The sequence below is a fragment of the Bos mutus genome, chromosome 11 (genome assembly GCF_027580195.1).
Source record: "Bos mutus isolate GX-2022 chromosome 11, NWIPB_WYAK_1.1, whole genome shotgun sequence".
NCBI lineage: Eukaryota > Metazoa > Chordata > Mammalia > Artiodactyla > Bovidae > Bos > Bos mutus.
Genome location: NC_091627.1, coordinates 102,140,581 through 102,159,085, shown reverse-complemented (window position 1 = coordinate 102,159,085; position 18,505 = coordinate 102,140,581). Strand labels below are relative to the sequence as shown.

Here is an 18,505-nt window from a genome sequence, read left to right as displayed (position 1 = left end):
GCTTGGAGAATTTTAAGCATTACTTTACTAGCATGTGAGATGAGTGCAATTGTGTGGTAGTTTGAGCATTCTTTGGCATTGCCTTTCTTTGGGATTGGAATAGAAACTGACCTTTTCCAGTTCTGTGGCCACTGCTGAGTTTTCCAAATTTGCTGGCTTATTGAGTGCAGCACTTTCACAGCATCATCTTCTAGGATTTGAAATAGCTCAACTGGAATTCCATCACCTCCACTAGCTTTGTTCATAATCAGCTTCCTAAGGCCCACTTGACTTCACATTCCAGGATGGCTTGCTCTAGGTGAGTGATCACACCATCGTGATTATCTGGGTCATGAAGATCTGTTTTGTACAGTTCTTCTGTGTATTCTTGCCACCTCTTCTTAATACCTTCTGCTTCTGTTAGGTCCATACAATTTCTGTCCTTTATTGAGTTCATCTTTGCATGAAATGTCTCCTTGGCATCTCTAATTTTCTTGAGGAGATCTCTAGTCTTTCCAATTCTATTGTTTTCCTCTATTTCTTTGCACTGATAGCTGAGGAAGGCTTTCTTATCTTTCCTTGCTATTCTTTGGAACTCCACATTCAAATGGGTATATCTTTCCTTTTCTCCTTTGCTTTTCACTTCTCTTCTTTTCTCAGCTATTTGTAAGGCCTCCTCAGACAGCCATTTTGCTTTTTTGCATTTCTTTTTCTTGGGGATGGTCTTGATCCCTGTCTCCTGTACAATATCACGAACCTCTCTCCATAATTCATCACACACTCTGTCTGTCAGATCTAGTCCCTTAAATCTATTTCTCACTTCCACTGTATAATCATAAGGGATTTGATTAGTATCTTAAGAACAAGCAATATGCTAGAGCTCTCTGTATGCCCACAAAATCTGCACTGAGTTCTTTGGATAACAGGAAGGTGTCAATATAAATTTGTAGAGCTTGATAATGAAGCAGTGTACTAAAGCAGACAAAAGGGAACTCTCCCAGGGTGGAAGGGTGGAATTGGGAGTTGGAACTGACATATATACACAACTATGTACAAAATATCAACAGATAATTAATGAGAACCAGTTGTACAGCATAGGGAACACTACTCAGTGCTCTGTGGTGGCCTAAATGGGAAGAAAATCTAAAAAAGAGGGAATATATGTATACATATGACTGATTCACTTTGCTGTACAGCAAGAAACACAACACTGTAAAGCAACTATACTCCAATAAAAATTAATTTTAAAAAAGGAAGCTTCCCTCTTCTTTTGGTAAGATTAACAGTCAAGTTTACTATCAGTCAGGTCTAGAAATTAAAAGTATAGAGACCAAGAGTTTACCTGACAACTGTGAGCCATCATATTAGAGTTGCTGCTTTCCCTGCACTAGCTTTGGAAGCAATAAAGAGGGAGAGAAATCAGTCTATCTGAAATGGCCATGCCTGGCCTGCCAGTTTTTCCACCTTGGTCCACCTGAATATCTTCCACCTTCCCATGATCTCTGGATGGAACAGAGGTCAGAGAAGGCATGTAAGTAAAGTACAGAGTACTTTTCGAGCAGCAATTGTCACCCAAGCTAGAATCGCAATCCTTCTCACTGGGGAAGCAACACAGCACCGTCGTTAAGAGCATGCTCTGCAGCATCAGTCTGCTTCAGTTCATGATGTCAGTTTTGCCCCTTGTCAGCTGCATGACCATGGGCAAATTACTACTCTGGCCCCAGCTTCCTTATCTCTAAAATAGGGATGACAGTGACTTCCCTGCTGGTTCAGTGGCTAACACTGTGCTCCCAATGCAGTGGGAGTGGGTTCAATCCCTGGTGAGGGAACTAGATCCCACATGCCGCAACTAAGAGTTCACATGTTGCACTGAAAGATTTTGCATGCCACAACTAAGAGCCGGAGCAGCCAAATGAACAAATAAGTATCTAAAGAATAAAACAAAATAGGAATGATAACAGTACTTGCTTCACAGAGTTGTTGTGAGGATTTATTTTATGTAAAACACTTAGAATAGGGCTTGGCAATAAATAATAACTACTAAATATTATTGTGACTGCAGCCATGAAATTAAAAGACGCTTACTCCTTGGAAGGAAAGTTATGACCAACCTAGATAGCATTTTCAAAAGCAGAGACATTACTTTACCAACAAAGGTTCATCTAGTCAAGGCTATGGTTTTTCCTGGGTCATGTATGGATGTGTGAGTTGGACTGTGAAAAAGGCTGAGCACCGAAGAATTGATGCTTTTGAACTGTGGTGTTCAAGACTCTTGAGAGTCCCTTGGACTGCAAGGAGATCCAACCAGTCCATTCTGAAGGAGATCAGCCCTGGGATTTCTTTGGAAGGAATGATGCTAAAGCTGAAACTCCAGTACTGTGGCCACCTCATGCGAAGAGTTGACTCATTGGAAAAGACTCTGATGCTGGGAGGGACTGGGGGCAAGAGGAGAAGGGGACGACAGAGGATGAGATGGCTGGATGGCATCACTGACTCGATGGACGTGAGTCTCAGTGAACTCCGGGAGTTGGTGATGGACAGGGAGGCCTGGCATGCTGCGATTCATGGGGTCGCAAAGAGTCGGACACGACTGAGCAACTGATCTGATCTGATCTGAAATATTATTGTTATTTACAATTGTTATATAAATTATTATTTACAATTACTAATAATTTCTCTCAACACTCAACTTATTTAATTGGCCATCATTTCCTACTGATCTCTTCAGGAAAATCTCTCTCAAACACCTGCCTTCCACCATGACCATCACCATTTCAGCTCATACTATCAGACTGTGACCTTTATTCACTTATCAAACAAATTTATAAACACCCTGTGGCTTAGCTGGTAAAGAATCCATCTGCAATGTGGGAGACCTGGTTTCGATCTCTGTTGGAAAGATCCCCTGGAGAAGGGAAAGGCTACTCACTCCAGTATTCTGGCCTGGAGAATTCGATGGACTGTATAGTCCATGGGGTTGCAAAAAGTTGGACACGACTGAGTGACTTTCACTTTCAGGAAAGGATGAACTATATTAAGTTTGGGGGCTAGACAGATGGAAAACAAAAACTTACAATTTCAACCCACAATGAATCTAGAAAATCCAGAACAAATAAACTGGAAATTACAGTATAGCATAATTAGTATCATCTGAGAGAAATGCACATACATGTACACAAGGGAATGAAAAGTGAAAGTGAAAGTCGCTCAGTTGTGTCCAACTCTTTTTGACTCCATGGACTACACAGTCCATAGAATTCTCCAGGCCAGAATAATGGAGTGGGTAGCCTTTCCCTTCTCCAGGGGATCTTCGCAACCCAGGGATCAAACCCAGGTCTCCTGCATTGCAGGTGGATTCTTTACCAAATGAGCTATCAGGGAAGCCTACGCAAGGCAATACAGGACTACAAAAAAAGTATTTCTGACTCCTGGTGGTTCAGACAGTAAAGAATCTGCCTGCAGTGCAGAAGACCCAGGTTCAATCCCTGGATTGCGACGATCCCCTGGAGAAGGAAATGGCTACTCACTCCAGTATTCTTACCTGGAGAATTCAATGAACAGAGGAACATGGGTTGCAAAGAATCGGACATGACTGAATGATAAACACTTTCACTTTTTCGCTTTCCCCCAAAAGACTCAGCACATGTTTTCCACTTTCCCTCCAACTATGACCGTATTCCTACTGAAGCTCTTAACACCGTGTGTTGGGTTTGTTGGACGTCCACCGTCATCCCAACTTCAGCATGTTAAAACAGACCTCTTAATTTCCCCGCGTGCACTCCTGCTCTCAACCCTGCCTCCACCGTGTCCCTTCCTGGTCTTTCCCGTGTCAAATGGCACTGTCGTTTGTACAGTGACTGAGCTAAAAAACCGAGGAGTTGTCCTTGTTTCCTTTTTCCCTGAACCTTTTCAAATCCATCAACAAGCCCTTTTGGATGTATCTCCAAAATATATCCTCAATCCGTCCACTTCTGTACATTTTAATTATTGCCTCCTTATTGGTTCAAATCAGCATCATCTCCCACATGGATTACTGAAGTAGTCTCCTAACCGATCTTTTTGTTTCCACTGTTGCTCCCTGCGACCTGTTTTCCAAACTTAAATCAAAACAATCACTTTAAAATAATGAGATCCTGTGCAAAAACACCCCAATGGCTCCCCACTGTAATCAGAATAAAAACCAAACTTTTTAAGGCCTGACTGATCTGGCCACTGCCCTCACATGCCAGAGCAGAGCCCCTACTCTCTCGTTTGTTCACCCACCAGCTTTACTGATTTTCCTCCTGTTCCTCTATCATGCCAATCTGTTTCCACTTCGGGGCCTCCTCCCTTGATTTCCCTCTGTTGAGAACATTTTCTTCCCCAGTCCTTTGTATGAATGGCTACTTCTTACCCTTAGCTCTTCAGCTCAAATATTCAAAGGGCCTTTCCTGATTTTTTTTTTACCTAAAGTACCCTCTCTCCTATTTACTCTCCCATTAGGTTATTCACACTTAGCACGATTTGAAATTATATCATTTATACCTTCATTTGTTTACTGTCTGTCACCTTCTACCAGAATTAAGCTCCAAGTATTCTAGGCACTTGTCTGGTCACTGTTATGTCCCTAATGTCTAGAGGAATGCCTCGCACAAAAAACCATTCCCAAATAATCAACTTTGATGATTCAAATAAGGTAGTTTCAATGGTAGGAGGACTAACAAATGAAGGAGTAGTAAAGAAAAAGAAACAGAAAATGTAGACTTCTTTTACAAAGCGTGATTGTGAGAAAAGAGGTAGAGAAAGCTTGAAGGGCCAATGCAAGGGGAGAAAAACTTGTTTCTTAATTTCCTGTATGTCAAGGACCCTTTTCAGGAATAAGCAAAGCCCTGGGTCCTAGGACTTCCCATGTGGCGTGAGTGGTAAAGAATCTGCCTGCCACTGCAGGAGACTTAAGAGATGCAGGTTTGATCCCTTGATTGGGAAGATCCCCTGGAGAAGGGCATGGTAATCTACTCCAGTATTCTTGCCCAGAGAATCCCATGGACAGAGGACCCTGGTGGGCTACAGTCCATGTGGTTGCAAAGAGTTGAACATGACTGAAGCAATTTACATGCACCTGAGTCCTGACCTCAGGAAAATGCAAACACATACAAAAGTTTACAAACCATTCCAAGGGGTTCAAGAATTCCCCAAAGTTCTTGTACTCTAGGGTAAGAATTCTTACAGTATAAACACAACAAAGATTCCTAAGATATGGGTTAATAAAGAAAGGACACTGAGTTAATAAGAGAAAACCAGGTAAGGGGTGTGCACTGTCCTTTGAAACAAAACAGAAAAAAGCAAGGTCAAGTGAAGATTTAAATAAGAAGGGGTAGAAATTTGAAGTTCCTGCCTGGCAGAATTTTAATTTTTCAGTGATACAGGAGTTAAGATCACGTGTTAAAAAGAATCATCAGGGGCTTCGCTGGTGACTCAGTGGTAAAGAATCCACCTGCCAATGCAGGAGACATGGGTTCAATCCCTGGTCTGGAAAGAGTCCCACGTGCCACGAAGCAACTAAGCCTGTGCACCACCGCTACTGAGCCTGTGCTCTAGAGCCCAGGAGCCACAACTACTGAGGCCATGTGCTGCAACTACTGAGGCCGTGCACGCTAGAGCCTGTGCTCCACAAAGAGAAGCCCTCACACAACTAAGAGCAGCCCCTAATCACAGCAACCAGAGGAAAGCCCACAAAGCAACGAAGACCCAGCACAGCCAAGAGTACATTTAAAAATAAATAAAATTTTAAAATAAATAAATAAAGTCAGTTGCATTTAAAATGTATTCATCAGCGTTGAGCAAAATATCAGGCATATACTATGTGTTCAACAAAAGTCTATTAAATATTTTGATTGAATAATTGAAAACACTGGAGTTATCCTATATGGGATTCTGAAATCTGGTTCCACAAAAGGTCAACTCGTTTTCTTTGAAGAAAATTGTCTCCAAAAGTTTAGGTTAAAAGACACTTTGAGGTAAGTAGGAATAGCTTCACTAACAGAGGACATAGAAAACCACATAAAATTTTATGAATAATTTTGAGGTAGATTCTGTATTTATAATAAAAATAAGTGAATAAATGTTTTAGGCATTCACTTCAAACGAAACAGTAAGGTCACTTGATAACTTTTCTTAAAAAGAAATAATCTCTCCAGTCATTCCATCCAAACCCAAGCTCCTCATTTCTCTCCAATCCAGACCTTACTGTAAAGAAATAACCTGATTTGTTTAAGGAGCTTAAAACAGTGGCCTTAGGAGGAGTATCATTTATCATTTCCTCTTGTTGTCAAGAGGCTTTTCTGAACCAAAAGAATTTAATAATGTAGATTGATGTTAACAACATAACTAAGACAAACAGAACTACCTTACTTTGTTTGCTCTTCAGTTGCTAAGTCATATCTGACTCTGCAACCCACGGACTGTGACCAGCCAGGTGCCTCTGTCCATGAGATTTCCCAGGCAAGAATACTGGAGTGCGTTACCGTTTCCTTCTCCAGGGGATCTTTCCAACCCAGGGAGCAAACCCACATCTCCTGCATTGGCAGGCGGGTTCTTTACCACTGAGCCACCAGAGAAGCCCGCCTTACTAACTAGCTCACTTCAAAAGATTATCATGGGTACATGTGGAAGAAAATTCACAGCAGTGCTGTTCATATTTACCAAAAACTGTAGAAATTGTAGCGTTCACCAACAGCACAGTAGATAAATTGTGGTATACCCTTACAATGGAACAACAAGCAACTAATTACAAGCAATAACTAGGATCAACCATAAAAACAATGTTGACTAATGAAGGAAAATATAAGGGAGAGCTTAGTACAATTCCATGTGCACAAAGTTCAAAACAAGCCAAGCTAGAAAGTGCAACTTCACATACAATGACAGTGAAAATCTATGGAAAAGCAAGAAGTGGCTGCCACAGGAGTCATGATAGGGGCTACATCTGGGGACATGGAGGCATGTATGCTGGGAAAAGGGAATGAATAATAACACACCTGCTCCAGGACTTCCTTGGTGGGCCAGTGACTAAGAGTGTGCACTCCCAATGGAGGAGACCTGGGTTCGATCCCTGGTAGGGGAACTATATCTCATATGCTGCAACTAAAATCCGTCAAAGCCAAATAAATAAATAATAAACAAATAAATATTTTAAACATAACACCTGCTCTAACCACTTCTAACTGGAGTACTTTAAAAGCAAATTATCCTGAAACAAACTGAAAAAGAAAGAGACTGAGAATGTCTACTTCAGAGGAGTCATAAGCAGTGACTTTTTTCAGAAGGTAAACAAGATTTATTTTGGAAGTTGCCATTAAATAATGCTAAAGTGTATATTGTTTAAAATATGTATTTCATGAATGTACCTTCCTAGTTATTACCCACTAATTAAGACTAAAGCCAAAGTCTTTGACTGTGTGGATCACAATAAACTGTGGAAAATTCTGAAAGAGATGGGAATACCAGACCACCTGACCTGTCTCTTGAGAAATCTGTATGCAGGTCAGGAAGCAACAGTTAGAACTAGACATGGAACAACAGACTGGTTCCAAATAGGAAAAGGAGTTCGTCAAGGCTGTATATTGTCACTCTGCTTATTTAACTTATATGCAGAATACATCATGAGAAACGCTGGGCTGGAAGAAGCACAACCTGGAATCAAGATTGCCAAGAGAAATATCAATAACCTCAGATATGCAGATGACACCACCCTTATGGCAGAAAGTGAAAAGGAACTAAAAAGCCTCTTGATGAAAGTGAAAGAGGAGAGTGAAAAAGCTGGCTTAAAGCTCAACATTCAGAAAACGAACATCATGGCATCTGGTCCCATCACTTCATGGGAAATAGATGAGAAAACAGTGGAAACAGCGTCAGACTTTATCTTTTTGGGCTCCAAAATCACTGCAGATGGTGACTGCAGCCACGAAATTAAAAGACGCTTACTCCTTGGAAGAAAAGTTATGACCAACCTAGATAGCATATTCAAAAGCAGAGACATTACTTTGCCAACAAAGGTCCGTCTAGTCCAGGCTATGGTTTTTCCAGTGGTCATGTATGGATGTGAGAGTTGGACTGTGAAGAAAGCTGAGCGCCGAAGAATTGATGCTTTTGAACTATGGTGTTGGAGAAGACTCTTGAGAGTCCCTTGGACTGCAAGGAGATCCAACCAGTCCATCCTAAAGGAGATCAGTCCTGGGTGTTCATTGGAAGGACTGATGCTGAAGCTGAAACTCCAATACTTTGGCCACCTCATGTGAAGAGTTGACTCATTGGAAAAGACCCTGATGCTGGGAGGGATTGGGGGCAGGAGGAGAAGGGGATGACAGAGGATGAGATGGCTGGATGGCATCACCGACTCGATGGACATGAGTTTGGGTGAACTCCAGGAGTTGGTGATGGACAGGGAGGCCTGGCGTGCTGCAATTCATGGGGTGGCAAAGAGTCAGACACGACTGAGTGACTGAACTGAACTAAACTGAATTAAGACTAAATGGTCTAGTTACTTGATCAATTCAAATAGGAACAAAAAATCAGTTTTATCCTGGAGGCAGATTTGAATAATGGGACACTTTCCTTTCATAGTTATGTTGTTCTTCAGTTGCTCATTCATGTCCCACTCTTTGAGACCCCATGAACAGTAGTACAACAGGCACCCCTGTCCTAAACTATAATAGATTAGTTATGTCCTAATGGGCACCTCATGCGAAGAGCTGACTCATTGGAAAAAACTCTGATACTGGGAGGGATTGGGGGCAGGAGGAATAGGGGACCACAGAGGATGAGATGGCTGGATGGCATCACCGATTTTGGGTGAACTCCGGGAGTTGGTGATGGATAGGGAGGCCTGGCGTGCTGCAATTCATGGGGTTGCAAAGAGTCGGACTGAGTGACTGAACTGAACTGAACTGAAACTGTCATAGATTAGTTATAACTATTAGTTCATAGTTATAATTAATCTGTTTTCTTATAATTTCAACCCGATTATTATTCTGTTTATTTCTTTACGGGTTAAAGACAAGGTTTATTTGAAATTCTGAAAACCACTAGAGGAAATTTAAAACAACGAATATCCTGAGATAATAACCTAGACTGGAAGAAGGAAAACAAACACAGAGATACTGTCATCTATGCAATGTTTCCTGAAATCGCTATCCTTGACTTTTCTTAAAGAATAAAAAAAGTGTATTCCTTTGCATGTTTAGGTATCATGTCCATGATCGGAGCAAAGTTATTCAATTTAAATCTCAAACACTTTTTCAAAGGAAAGCCAGCTTACTCTGCCTTTCTTGTGTATAATTTCTACTGTAATTATACGAGATTTTTCGTGCAAATGCCTACGTAATCTCGGCCCTTCACTTCCCAAAGTCTATAAAGTGGTTCAGAAATGAGAAGCTGGGAATCACGCAGACCCTGGTTGAACCCCCAAATCTCTGACTTCCAAATTCCTCAGCGCCACTCCAGAGCGTTTCTAAACAGAACAGTCCCCCAACAACCAAGCCGAAAGCTGCGGCGGGAAGCGAAGCGGTCACCATAGGAACATAAGCTCAACCCTAAGCTCCCGAGAAACGACAACACGCGCAAAGTTTGTTCCGGGAGGGTTTCTCTGGACCGCAACTCTGCCCGCTACCGCCCCTCACGCCGGCGCCAAAATCCACCTCAGGGGTCGCCCACAGACCCTAATCCCCGCCACACCCGCGCCCTGCAGCTGCCCTCTCAAAGGCCTGCTGACCCAGGAGATGCTTTTACCCCGAAGCGGCGCATCCCCGTGCTTCTACCTGGGGCGGTGGGTCCCTCCCCGGGCTTTTTGGCCCGCCATCCTCCCCGGAGATCATCCCGGCGACTACCAGGACTCGGTTCCCGCCTGGGATCCAGATCCCTCAAGGTCTCCATCCTCCGCCCCCTTCTCCTCCCTTCCCACCCCAAATCGACTTGGCCCCTCCCCGGGGGGCGGTGGGAGGCGGGACCGGGAGGGAGGGAGGCGGGACCCGGCGGGAGGGAGGCGGGACCGGGCGGGAAGGAGGCGGGACTCGGCGGGAAGGAGGTGGGGGCGGTTAGCGCCGGCCGGCGTCGCCGTCGGCCCCGCCCTCACGCTCTGTACCTGAGGGGGCTCGTCCTCCACCTCCCCGGCGCCTTCACTCCGCTTCCGTCCCGCGCGCCCCAAGTCCCTGTGCGCACGCGTACCTGGCTCGACCCTCCCTCTCGCGGGGACTACAAGCCGTGCGCGCGCACACACGCACGTAGCGTCGCGTACGTCCGCCTGTCTGCCTTACAGGGCGCCCTGGAAAGGCTTCTTCCTGGTCCATCCGCGCCGCGCAGGCGCAAGCCCACGCAGCGCCTAGACGACCCTCCAGAGCGTCCCGTCTCCTAGTAACCAGCCTCCACCCACTTTTCCAAGCTTTTTCCCAACTTCCTGCGGGTGGCCATCTTAACTGAGTAGAGCGCGCGTGCGCAGAGCTCTATTTTTTCCCCCGCCTATGGCTGTCTTCTCTTAGCTCTGGGATACCTGCTGCTTTACTGCCACTTTTGTGTGCTATTTTCCCAGGGATCGGTCGCCATTCTGGACGGATTAGTGAATTCGTTACTCCGCAGAGTTGCTTTTGGGCGCTGGGAGGGTGATGCGCTCTCCATCCTCGGTCAGGGGCCTCTGTGCGGGGAGCCTTCCTTTGGTGAGGTGCTGCTGCTGCAGCCCCGCAAGAGAGAGCCGGCCTTTTGGGGTGAGCGCCCGCAGCCTGCACAGTCTGGGGAGCCCTGACCGCCCTGTACCATCCAGTCTGAGTTGAATCTGGGAATGACAGGGAGAGAAAAGTGACAGTGCAGATTCCTGACCTGTATATCTTCTCCACAAGCCAGGCCGTCTCCAAGTCCCCCCAAAAAAGTGATCACGGTTAACAAACAAACAAAAACTGAAAGGGTAGAGTATCTCACTTGATATTTAATATTGTATCGATTCTTTTCCTATTTAATACAGTTTAAACTTGTCTTCTATTAGGAGCCTTCAATCTTGGAACACTTCTTTAACTTAACCAAGTATAACATTATTTTTGGCCATCCGGCTATGTTAATGTTGACCAATTATTAGCTAAAAGTGAAGAAAGGAGCTTGTTAGTGAAAAAGAATGAAAAGTGCATTTTTCTGCCAGCTGGAAAAGAAAAGTTTAGCCTTTTTAGCATTTAATGTTTAATATCTTTGGCTGCAAAGAATATAATCAATCTGATTTCGGTGTTGACCATCTGATGATGTCCATGTGTAGAGTCTTCTCTTGTGTTGTTGGAAGAGGGTGTTTGCTATGACCAGTGCATTCTCTTGGCAAAACTCTATTAGCTTTTGCCCTGCTTCATTCCGTATTCCAAGGCCAAATTTGCCTGTTACTCCAGGTGTTTCTTGACTTCCTACTTTTGCATTCCAGTCCCCTATAATGAGAAGGACATCTTTTTGGGGTGTTTTTAAAGGTCTTGTAGGTCTTCATAGAACCGTTCAACTTCAGCTTCTTCAGCGTTACTGGTTGGGACATAGGCTTGGATTACCGTGATATTGAATGGTTTGCCTTGGAAACGAACAGAGATCATTCTGTCGTTTTTGAGATTGCATCCAAGTACTGCATTTCAGACTCTTTTGTTGACCATGATGGCTACTCCATTTCTTCTAAGGGATTCCTGCCCACAATAATAGATATAATTGTCATCTGAGTTAAATTCACCCATTCCAGTCCATCTTAGTTCGCTGATGTGTAGAATATCAACGTTCACTCTTGCCATCTCCTGTTTGACCACTTTCAATTTGCCTTGATTCATGGACCTAACATTCCAGGTTCCTATGCAATATTGCTCTTTACAGCATTGGACCTTGTTTCTATCACCAGTCACATCCACAACTGGGTATTGTTTTTGCTTTGGCTCCATCCCTTCATTCTTTCTGGAATTATTTCTCCACTGATGTCCAGTAGTATATTGGGCACCTACCGACCTGGGGAGTTCCTCTTTCAGTATTCTATCATTTTGCCTTTTCATACTGTTCATGGGGTTCTCAAGGCAAGAATACTGAAGTGGTTTGCCATTCCCTTCTCCAGTGGACCGCATTCTGTCAGACCTCTCCACCATGACCGTCCATCTTGGGTGGCCCCACACGGCATGGCTTAGTTTCATTGAGTTAGACAAGGCTGTGGTCCATGTGATCAGTTTGCCTAGTTTTCTGTGATTATGGTTTCAGTGTGTCTGCCCTCTGATGCCCTCTCGCAACACCTACCGTCTTACTTGGGTTTCTCTTACCTTGGTCGTGGGTAGCTCTATACAGTCAGCAGAAACAAGACTGGGAGCTGACTGTGGCTTAGATCATGAATTCCTTATTGCCAAATTTAGACTTAAATTGAAGAAAGTAGGGAAAACCACTAGACATTCAGGTATGATCTAAATCAAATCCCTTATGATTATACAGTGGAAGTGAGAAATATATTTAAGGGAATAGATCTGCTAGACAGAGTGCCTGATGAATTATGGACAGAGTTTCATGACATTGTACAGGAGACAGGGATCAAGACCATTCCCAAGAAAAAGAAATGCCAAAAAGCAAAATGGCTGTCTGAGGAGGCCTTACAAATAGCTGAGAAAAGAAGGGAAGTGAAAACCAAAGGAAAAAAGGAAAGATATAAACATCTGAATGCAGAGTTCCAAAGAACAGCAAGGAGAGATAAGAAAGCCTTCTTGAGCGATCAATGCAAAGAAATAGAGGAAAACAACAGAATGGGAAAGACTAGAGATCTCTTCAAGAAAATTAGAGACCCCAAGGGAACATTTCAGGCAAAGACGGGCTCGATAAAGGACAGAAATTGTATGGATCTAACAGAAGCAGAAGATATTTAGAGGTGGCAAGAATACACAGAGGAACTGTACGAAAAAGATCTTCACAACCCAGATAATCACGATGGTGTGATCACTCACCTAGAGCCAGACGTCCTGGAAAGTGAAGTCAAGTGGGCCTTAGAAAGCATCACTACGAACAAAGCTAGTGGAGGTGATGGAATTCCAGTTGAGCTATTCCAAATCCTGAAAGATGATGCTGTGAAAGTGCTGCACTCAATATGCCAGCGAATTTGGAAAACTCAGCAGTGGCCACAGGACTGGAAAAGGTCAGTTTTCATTCCAACCCCGAAGAAAGGCAATGCCAAAGAATGCTCAAACTACCGCACAATGGCACTCATCTCGCATGCTAGTAAAGTAATGCTCAAAATTCTCCAAGCCAGGCTTCAGCAATACGTGAACCGTGAACTTCCAGATGTTCAAGCTGGCTTTAGAAAAGGCAGAGGAACCAGAGATCAAATTGCCAACATCCGCTGGATCATGGAAAAGGCAAGAGAGTTCCAGAAAAACATATACTTCTGCTTTATTGACTATGTCAAAGCCTCTGACTGTGTGGATCACAATAAACTGTGGAAAATTCTGAAAGAGATGGGAATACCAGACCACCCGACCTGCCTCTTGAGAAACCTATATGCAGGTCAGGAAGCAACAGCTAGAACTGGACATGGAACAACAGACTGGTTTCAAATAGGAAAAGGAGTACGTCAAGGCTGTATATTGTCACCCTGCTTATTTAATTTCTATGCAGAGTACATCATGAGAAACGCTGGGCTGGAAGAAGCACAAGCTGGAATCAAGATTGCCAGGAGAAATATCAATAACCTCAGATATGCAGATGACACCACCTTTATGCCAGAAAGTGAAGAGGAACTAAAAAGCTTCTTGATGAAAATGAAAGTGGAGAGTGAAAAAGTTGGCTTAAAGCTCAACATTCAGAAAACTAAGATCATGGCATCTGGTCCCATCACTTCATGGCAAATATATGGGGAAACAATGGAAACAATGTCAGACTTTATCTTTTTGGGCTCCAAAATCACTGCAGATGGTGACTGCAGCCATGAAATTAAAAGACGCTTACTCCTTGGAAGGAAAGTTATGACCAACCTAGATAGCATATTCAAAAGCAGAGACATTACTTTGCCAACAAAGGTCCGTCTAGTCAAGGCTATGGTTTTTCCTGTGGACATGTATGGATGTGAGAGTTGGACTGTGAAGAAAGCTGAGTGCCAAAGAATTGATGCTTTTGAACTGTGGTGTTGGAGAAGACTCTTGAGAGTCCCTTGGACTGCAAAGAGATCCAACCAGTCCATTCTAAAGGAGATCAGTCCTGGGGGTTCATTGGAAGGACTGATGCTAAAGCTGAAACTCCAATACTTTGGCCACCTCATGTGAAGAGTTGACTCATTGGAAAAGACTCTGATGCTGGGAGTGATTGGGGTCAGGAGGAGAAGGGGACAACAGAGGATGACAAGGCTGGATGGCATCACTGATTCAATGGACATGAGTTTGAGTAAACTCCGGGAGTTGGTGATGGACAGGGAGGCCTGGCCTGCCGTGATTCATGGGGTCGCAAAGAGTCAGACACGACTGAGCGACTGAACTCACTGAATGTTTAACATGTTCCGCTTTTCTTAAATAACCCAAGGGTTCTGAACTCTAATAGTGGCTTTATCTCCCTGTCTTTTCCACAGATGAAATAGATCAACTAGGTTTTTATAGCTGTTCTCTGATGATCTTGATATAGTATTCGCCTGTCCATTTCAAATGTAATATCATATTTGAAGAGACAAACTATTCTTGTTTTTGCCTAGTGAGTACTCATATTTTCCCCCACAGCATATTATTGACAGACATAAATATCTTTTATGTTAGAACAAATCTCATAAAAGTGCATTTTAATATGTGCCATATGTTTTTCCCATCTCTGCTTTGATTTTTTATCAGTATTTGTGCCAGTACATTTTCTCATTTTGTTGCATTAAGATATCATAACTTTGTAACTATAGCTGGACACTAAAAAGTTAAATCATGTCCCAGTTGTTTTAGATAAAGGCAGAAGTCCCAGGAGATACATTTTCTGTGAAATATAATTGTACCTAACTGATACAATAAGTTACAAGAAGCATGAGCTCTCAAAGACCATCCTAAAATGTTATTTTAGGGAAAACAAAGTATTCTCATTTCATCTTAAGATGCTAAGGTTATTTTGAATAAAATGTTCTCATGATCTATCTAGCATTAATTGAAAAAAAAATAGAGAAAAATGTAAAAACCTCAAAACTTTCTGATGATGTTGAAGGCTTGTGGGGTGAAGGTGATTATTATCATAGGAGATAGGAAAGTACCTCCTCCAGGGAAAAAATTACAAGAGTTTGAGTATTTACGTATGCCACCTTTGTTGATGTTCTTTTAGTCGCTAAGTCGTGTCCTACTCTTTGCGTCCTATGGACTGTAGCCCGCCAGGCTCCTCTGTCTGGGTGTTTTCCCATGCAGGAATACTGGAGTGGGTTGCCATTTCCTCCTCCAGGGGATCTTCCCATCCCAGGGATCAAACCCATGTCTTCTGTAATAGCGGGTGGATTCTTTACTGCTGAGCCACGAGGGAAATCCCAATGGGATTGTTTCTACTAACCTATTTTTTTCCTCCTAGTTATGAGTCACATCCTTCTGCTTCTTTTCATGCCTGGTAAGTTCATGGGGTCACAAGGAGTCGGACACGACTTAGCGACCAAACAACAAGTTTTTATTGAGCTTTCCAGGTGGCTCAGAGTGAAGAATCTGTCTGCCAGTGCAAGAGATGCAGGAGACAAGGGTTACATCCCTGGGTCTGGAAGATCCCCTAAGGGCATGGCAACCCACTCCAGTATTTGTGCCTGGAGAATCCCATGGACAGAGGAGACTGGCCGGCTACAGTCCACCGTCCAAGAATCAGACACAACTTAGCAACTGAGCACACACAAATTTTTATTGGCTGCCAGATGTTGCAGATTTGACATTGTTGGTGCTGAAGATTTTGGTTTTCCTTTAAATATGTGTAGGTTTTATTCTGAAATGCAGTGAGTTTACTTGAAAACAATTTAATCCTTTAGAACTGCCCTGTTGAAAATAGTAACCACTAGCTTCATGTGGCCATTTGAATTTATGTTATTAAAATGAAATAAAATTTAAAATTTAGTCCCTCATTTGTGTTTTGTACATTTCAAATTCTAACATCTAGCTTTCGTTGGTGGGTCAGTAGAATTCTCACATGCCAACATCCACACGTGACTAGTGGCCAGTATACTAGACAATACATAAAGGATATTTCTATCATTGTAGAAAGTCCTATTGGAGACCTGCTTTAGAAGTTTGCTTTTAAGCTTTATTAGGTCCAAAGTGGTCTTTATTTAGGGCTAATTTGACTCCATTATTGAGGCAATACCTCAGTGGACGCCCCCTCCTTTTACAACCATTTTAAGCTCTTTCTTCAATGTTGCATGGTCATCTCTCTTCATTGGACATTCATGATAAAAAGTACTGTATCTTTCTTGGAGGCTTTTTTCCTTTACTTTTTTGTATTATGGTAGAATACACATAACATAAAATGTAGCATCCTGGCCATTCTTAGGTGTATAGTTCAGTGTATTAAATACATTTGTAGTGCTGTGCTGTCATCACCACCACTCATCTCCAGAACTCTTTTCATCTTGTAAAATTGAAACTCTGTACCCCTTAAACAACTCCCCATGGCAACCACTATTCTACTTTCTGTTTTTTTGATTCGGTATCTAGATACCTCACATAAGTGGAGTCAAACAGCATTTGCCTTTTTGTGACTGAATTATTTCATCTAGAATAATGTGCTCGATTCATCATGCTTTAACATATTGCAGAATTTCTTCCTCCTTTTTTAATGCTGAGTAGCTTATCATATATATGTGTGTGTGTGTATATATATACACTATATCTTGCTTACCCATGATCTATCAATGGACACTTGAGTTGCTTCCACTTTTTAGCTATTTTGAATAATGCTGTGATAAACATGGGTGTACAAATATTTCTTAAAGGCCCAGAAGTTGGTTTGCCAGATCATATGGTAATTCTGTTTTTAATTTTTTGAGGAACTGTCAAACTTTTCCACAGCAGCTGTACCAATTGTACATTCCCACCATTAGTGCATAAAGATTGAAATTTCTCCACATCATCAACAACACTTGTTATTTTCTTTCTTTCTTTCTTTTTTAATAGTAACCTAATAGGTATAAGGCAGTATCTAACTGGTAACTGTGATTTGCATTTCCCTAATTATTAGTGATGGTGAACATCTTTTCATGTTATCATTGGCCATTTTGGCCATTCATCTATCTTCTCTGGAGAAATGTCTATTTTAGTCCTTTGCTCAGTTTTGAGTTGGGTTATTTTGTTGTTGCTGAGTTCTCTATATAGTCTGAGTTTCAGTCTTTTATCATATATATGATTTGCAAATATTTTCTCCCAATGATTTGCCCTTCTACTCTCTTAAGTGTTTTATTAACGCACAAAATTTGTAAATTTTCATAAGATCCATTGTTTCAGCATCTTTAATTATTTTTCAGCAGAGTGTTTGGCCTTCAATAATAATTTCTTTAATCCAATAATAATAAATTAAAGTTCTTTGTAACAAGAATGATAGGACTAAGTAGAGAAGTTCTGTAATTTTCTGCCAGGAGATAAAACAGAGCATCTGGTGAATTCCTTTAAAAAAACAAAAAGTCTCAGAGAACCTATAGAGCCTGCAAACCTCCCACAAAGAAAACGGAAACACTGAGGGAAGGAAGGAGATTTTACTGTGTATTTTTGGCATCCTCACCATGACATTCCATTACAACAAACATTGCCTGAAGTTAGTTGAAATTCCCATTCTATTCACTTGTTACAGTTTTTCCCTCAAGCAATCATGGAAGAAACGTATCCACTGCTTTAAGAGGTGCCAGCAATCTTATTTTTATTCAGCTGTCCCAATGGGGTTTTCCCCAAGTAAATCTGCTACTCAAGTTTCTGCTTTGCATATGGATTCAAAAGTGGGTGATCGCTTAATGCAAAGGACAGAGAAAAGCAAATTGGAGCCAGTGACTCAGTTATTTCAAAACACCAAGAAAATAAGATTAGAAGACACAGATCAAGAAGCCTTTACAAGGAGCAAAGACACTGGCACAGGATATCTTTCAGAGAAAGCCTTGGGTCCAGTGATATGTGTTAAAGAAAGTGATGGGATAGAAATGACAGACGTCGAATGAAGTTATTTTGTATGTTACTAAAGAAACCAAAAATGGCTTTTGACTAAGAGGGCCTGATGAATGAGAGACTTACCTTATTAGGAAAACCTAACAAAATGAAGGAAGATGATCGCATATTTTTTACTGTTTATGAATCAATGTAGATTGCATCTTTTGATGATACATAAGGCTATGGTTTTTCCTGTGGTCATGTATGGCTGTGAGAGTTGGACTTTGAAGAAGGCTGAGTGCCAAAGAATTGATGCTTTTGAACTGTGGTGTTGGGGAAGACTCTTGAGAGTCCCTTAGACTGCAAGGACATCCAAGCAGTCCATTTTGAAGGAGACCAGCCCTGGGATTTCTTTGGAAGGAATGATGCTAAAGCTGAAACTCCAGTACTTTGGCCACCTCATGCGA

The 18,505-nt window shown here is 42.3% G+C and overlaps 2 protein-coding genes across 2 annotated transcripts in view; one reads left to right on the top strand and one right to left on the bottom strand.

Moving 5' to 3' along the window:
* Positions 1-9,861, bottom strand: part of TSGA10 (testis specific 10) — a 99,192-nt gene extending 89,331 nt beyond the window's left edge. Inside the window, exon 1 of the mRNA XM_070379973.1 lies at positions 9,745-9,861. Within this exon, the coding sequence (XP_070236074.1) occupies positions 9,745-9,759 (15 nt within the window). The 5' untranslated portion in view covers positions 9,760-9,861. The remainder of the gene's footprint in view (positions 1-9,744) is intronic.
* A 7,972-nt stretch (positions 9,862-17,833) lies between these two features.
* C11H2orf15 (chromosome 11 C2orf15 homolog) lies at positions 17,834-18,109 on the top strand. The gene has a single exon (XM_070380179.1). The coding sequence runs from the start codon at positions 17,834-17,836 to the stop codon at positions 18,107-18,109; it is 276 nt and encodes a 91-aa protein (XP_070236280.1).
* The last annotated feature ends 396 nt before the right edge of the window (positions 18,110-18,505 follow it).

Coding starts and splice junctions, on each gene's coding strand:
- C11H2orf15 (XM_070380179.1), top strand. CDS start 17,834: ATGGGGTTTTCCCCAAGTAAATCTGCTACTCAAGTTTCTGCTTTGCAT.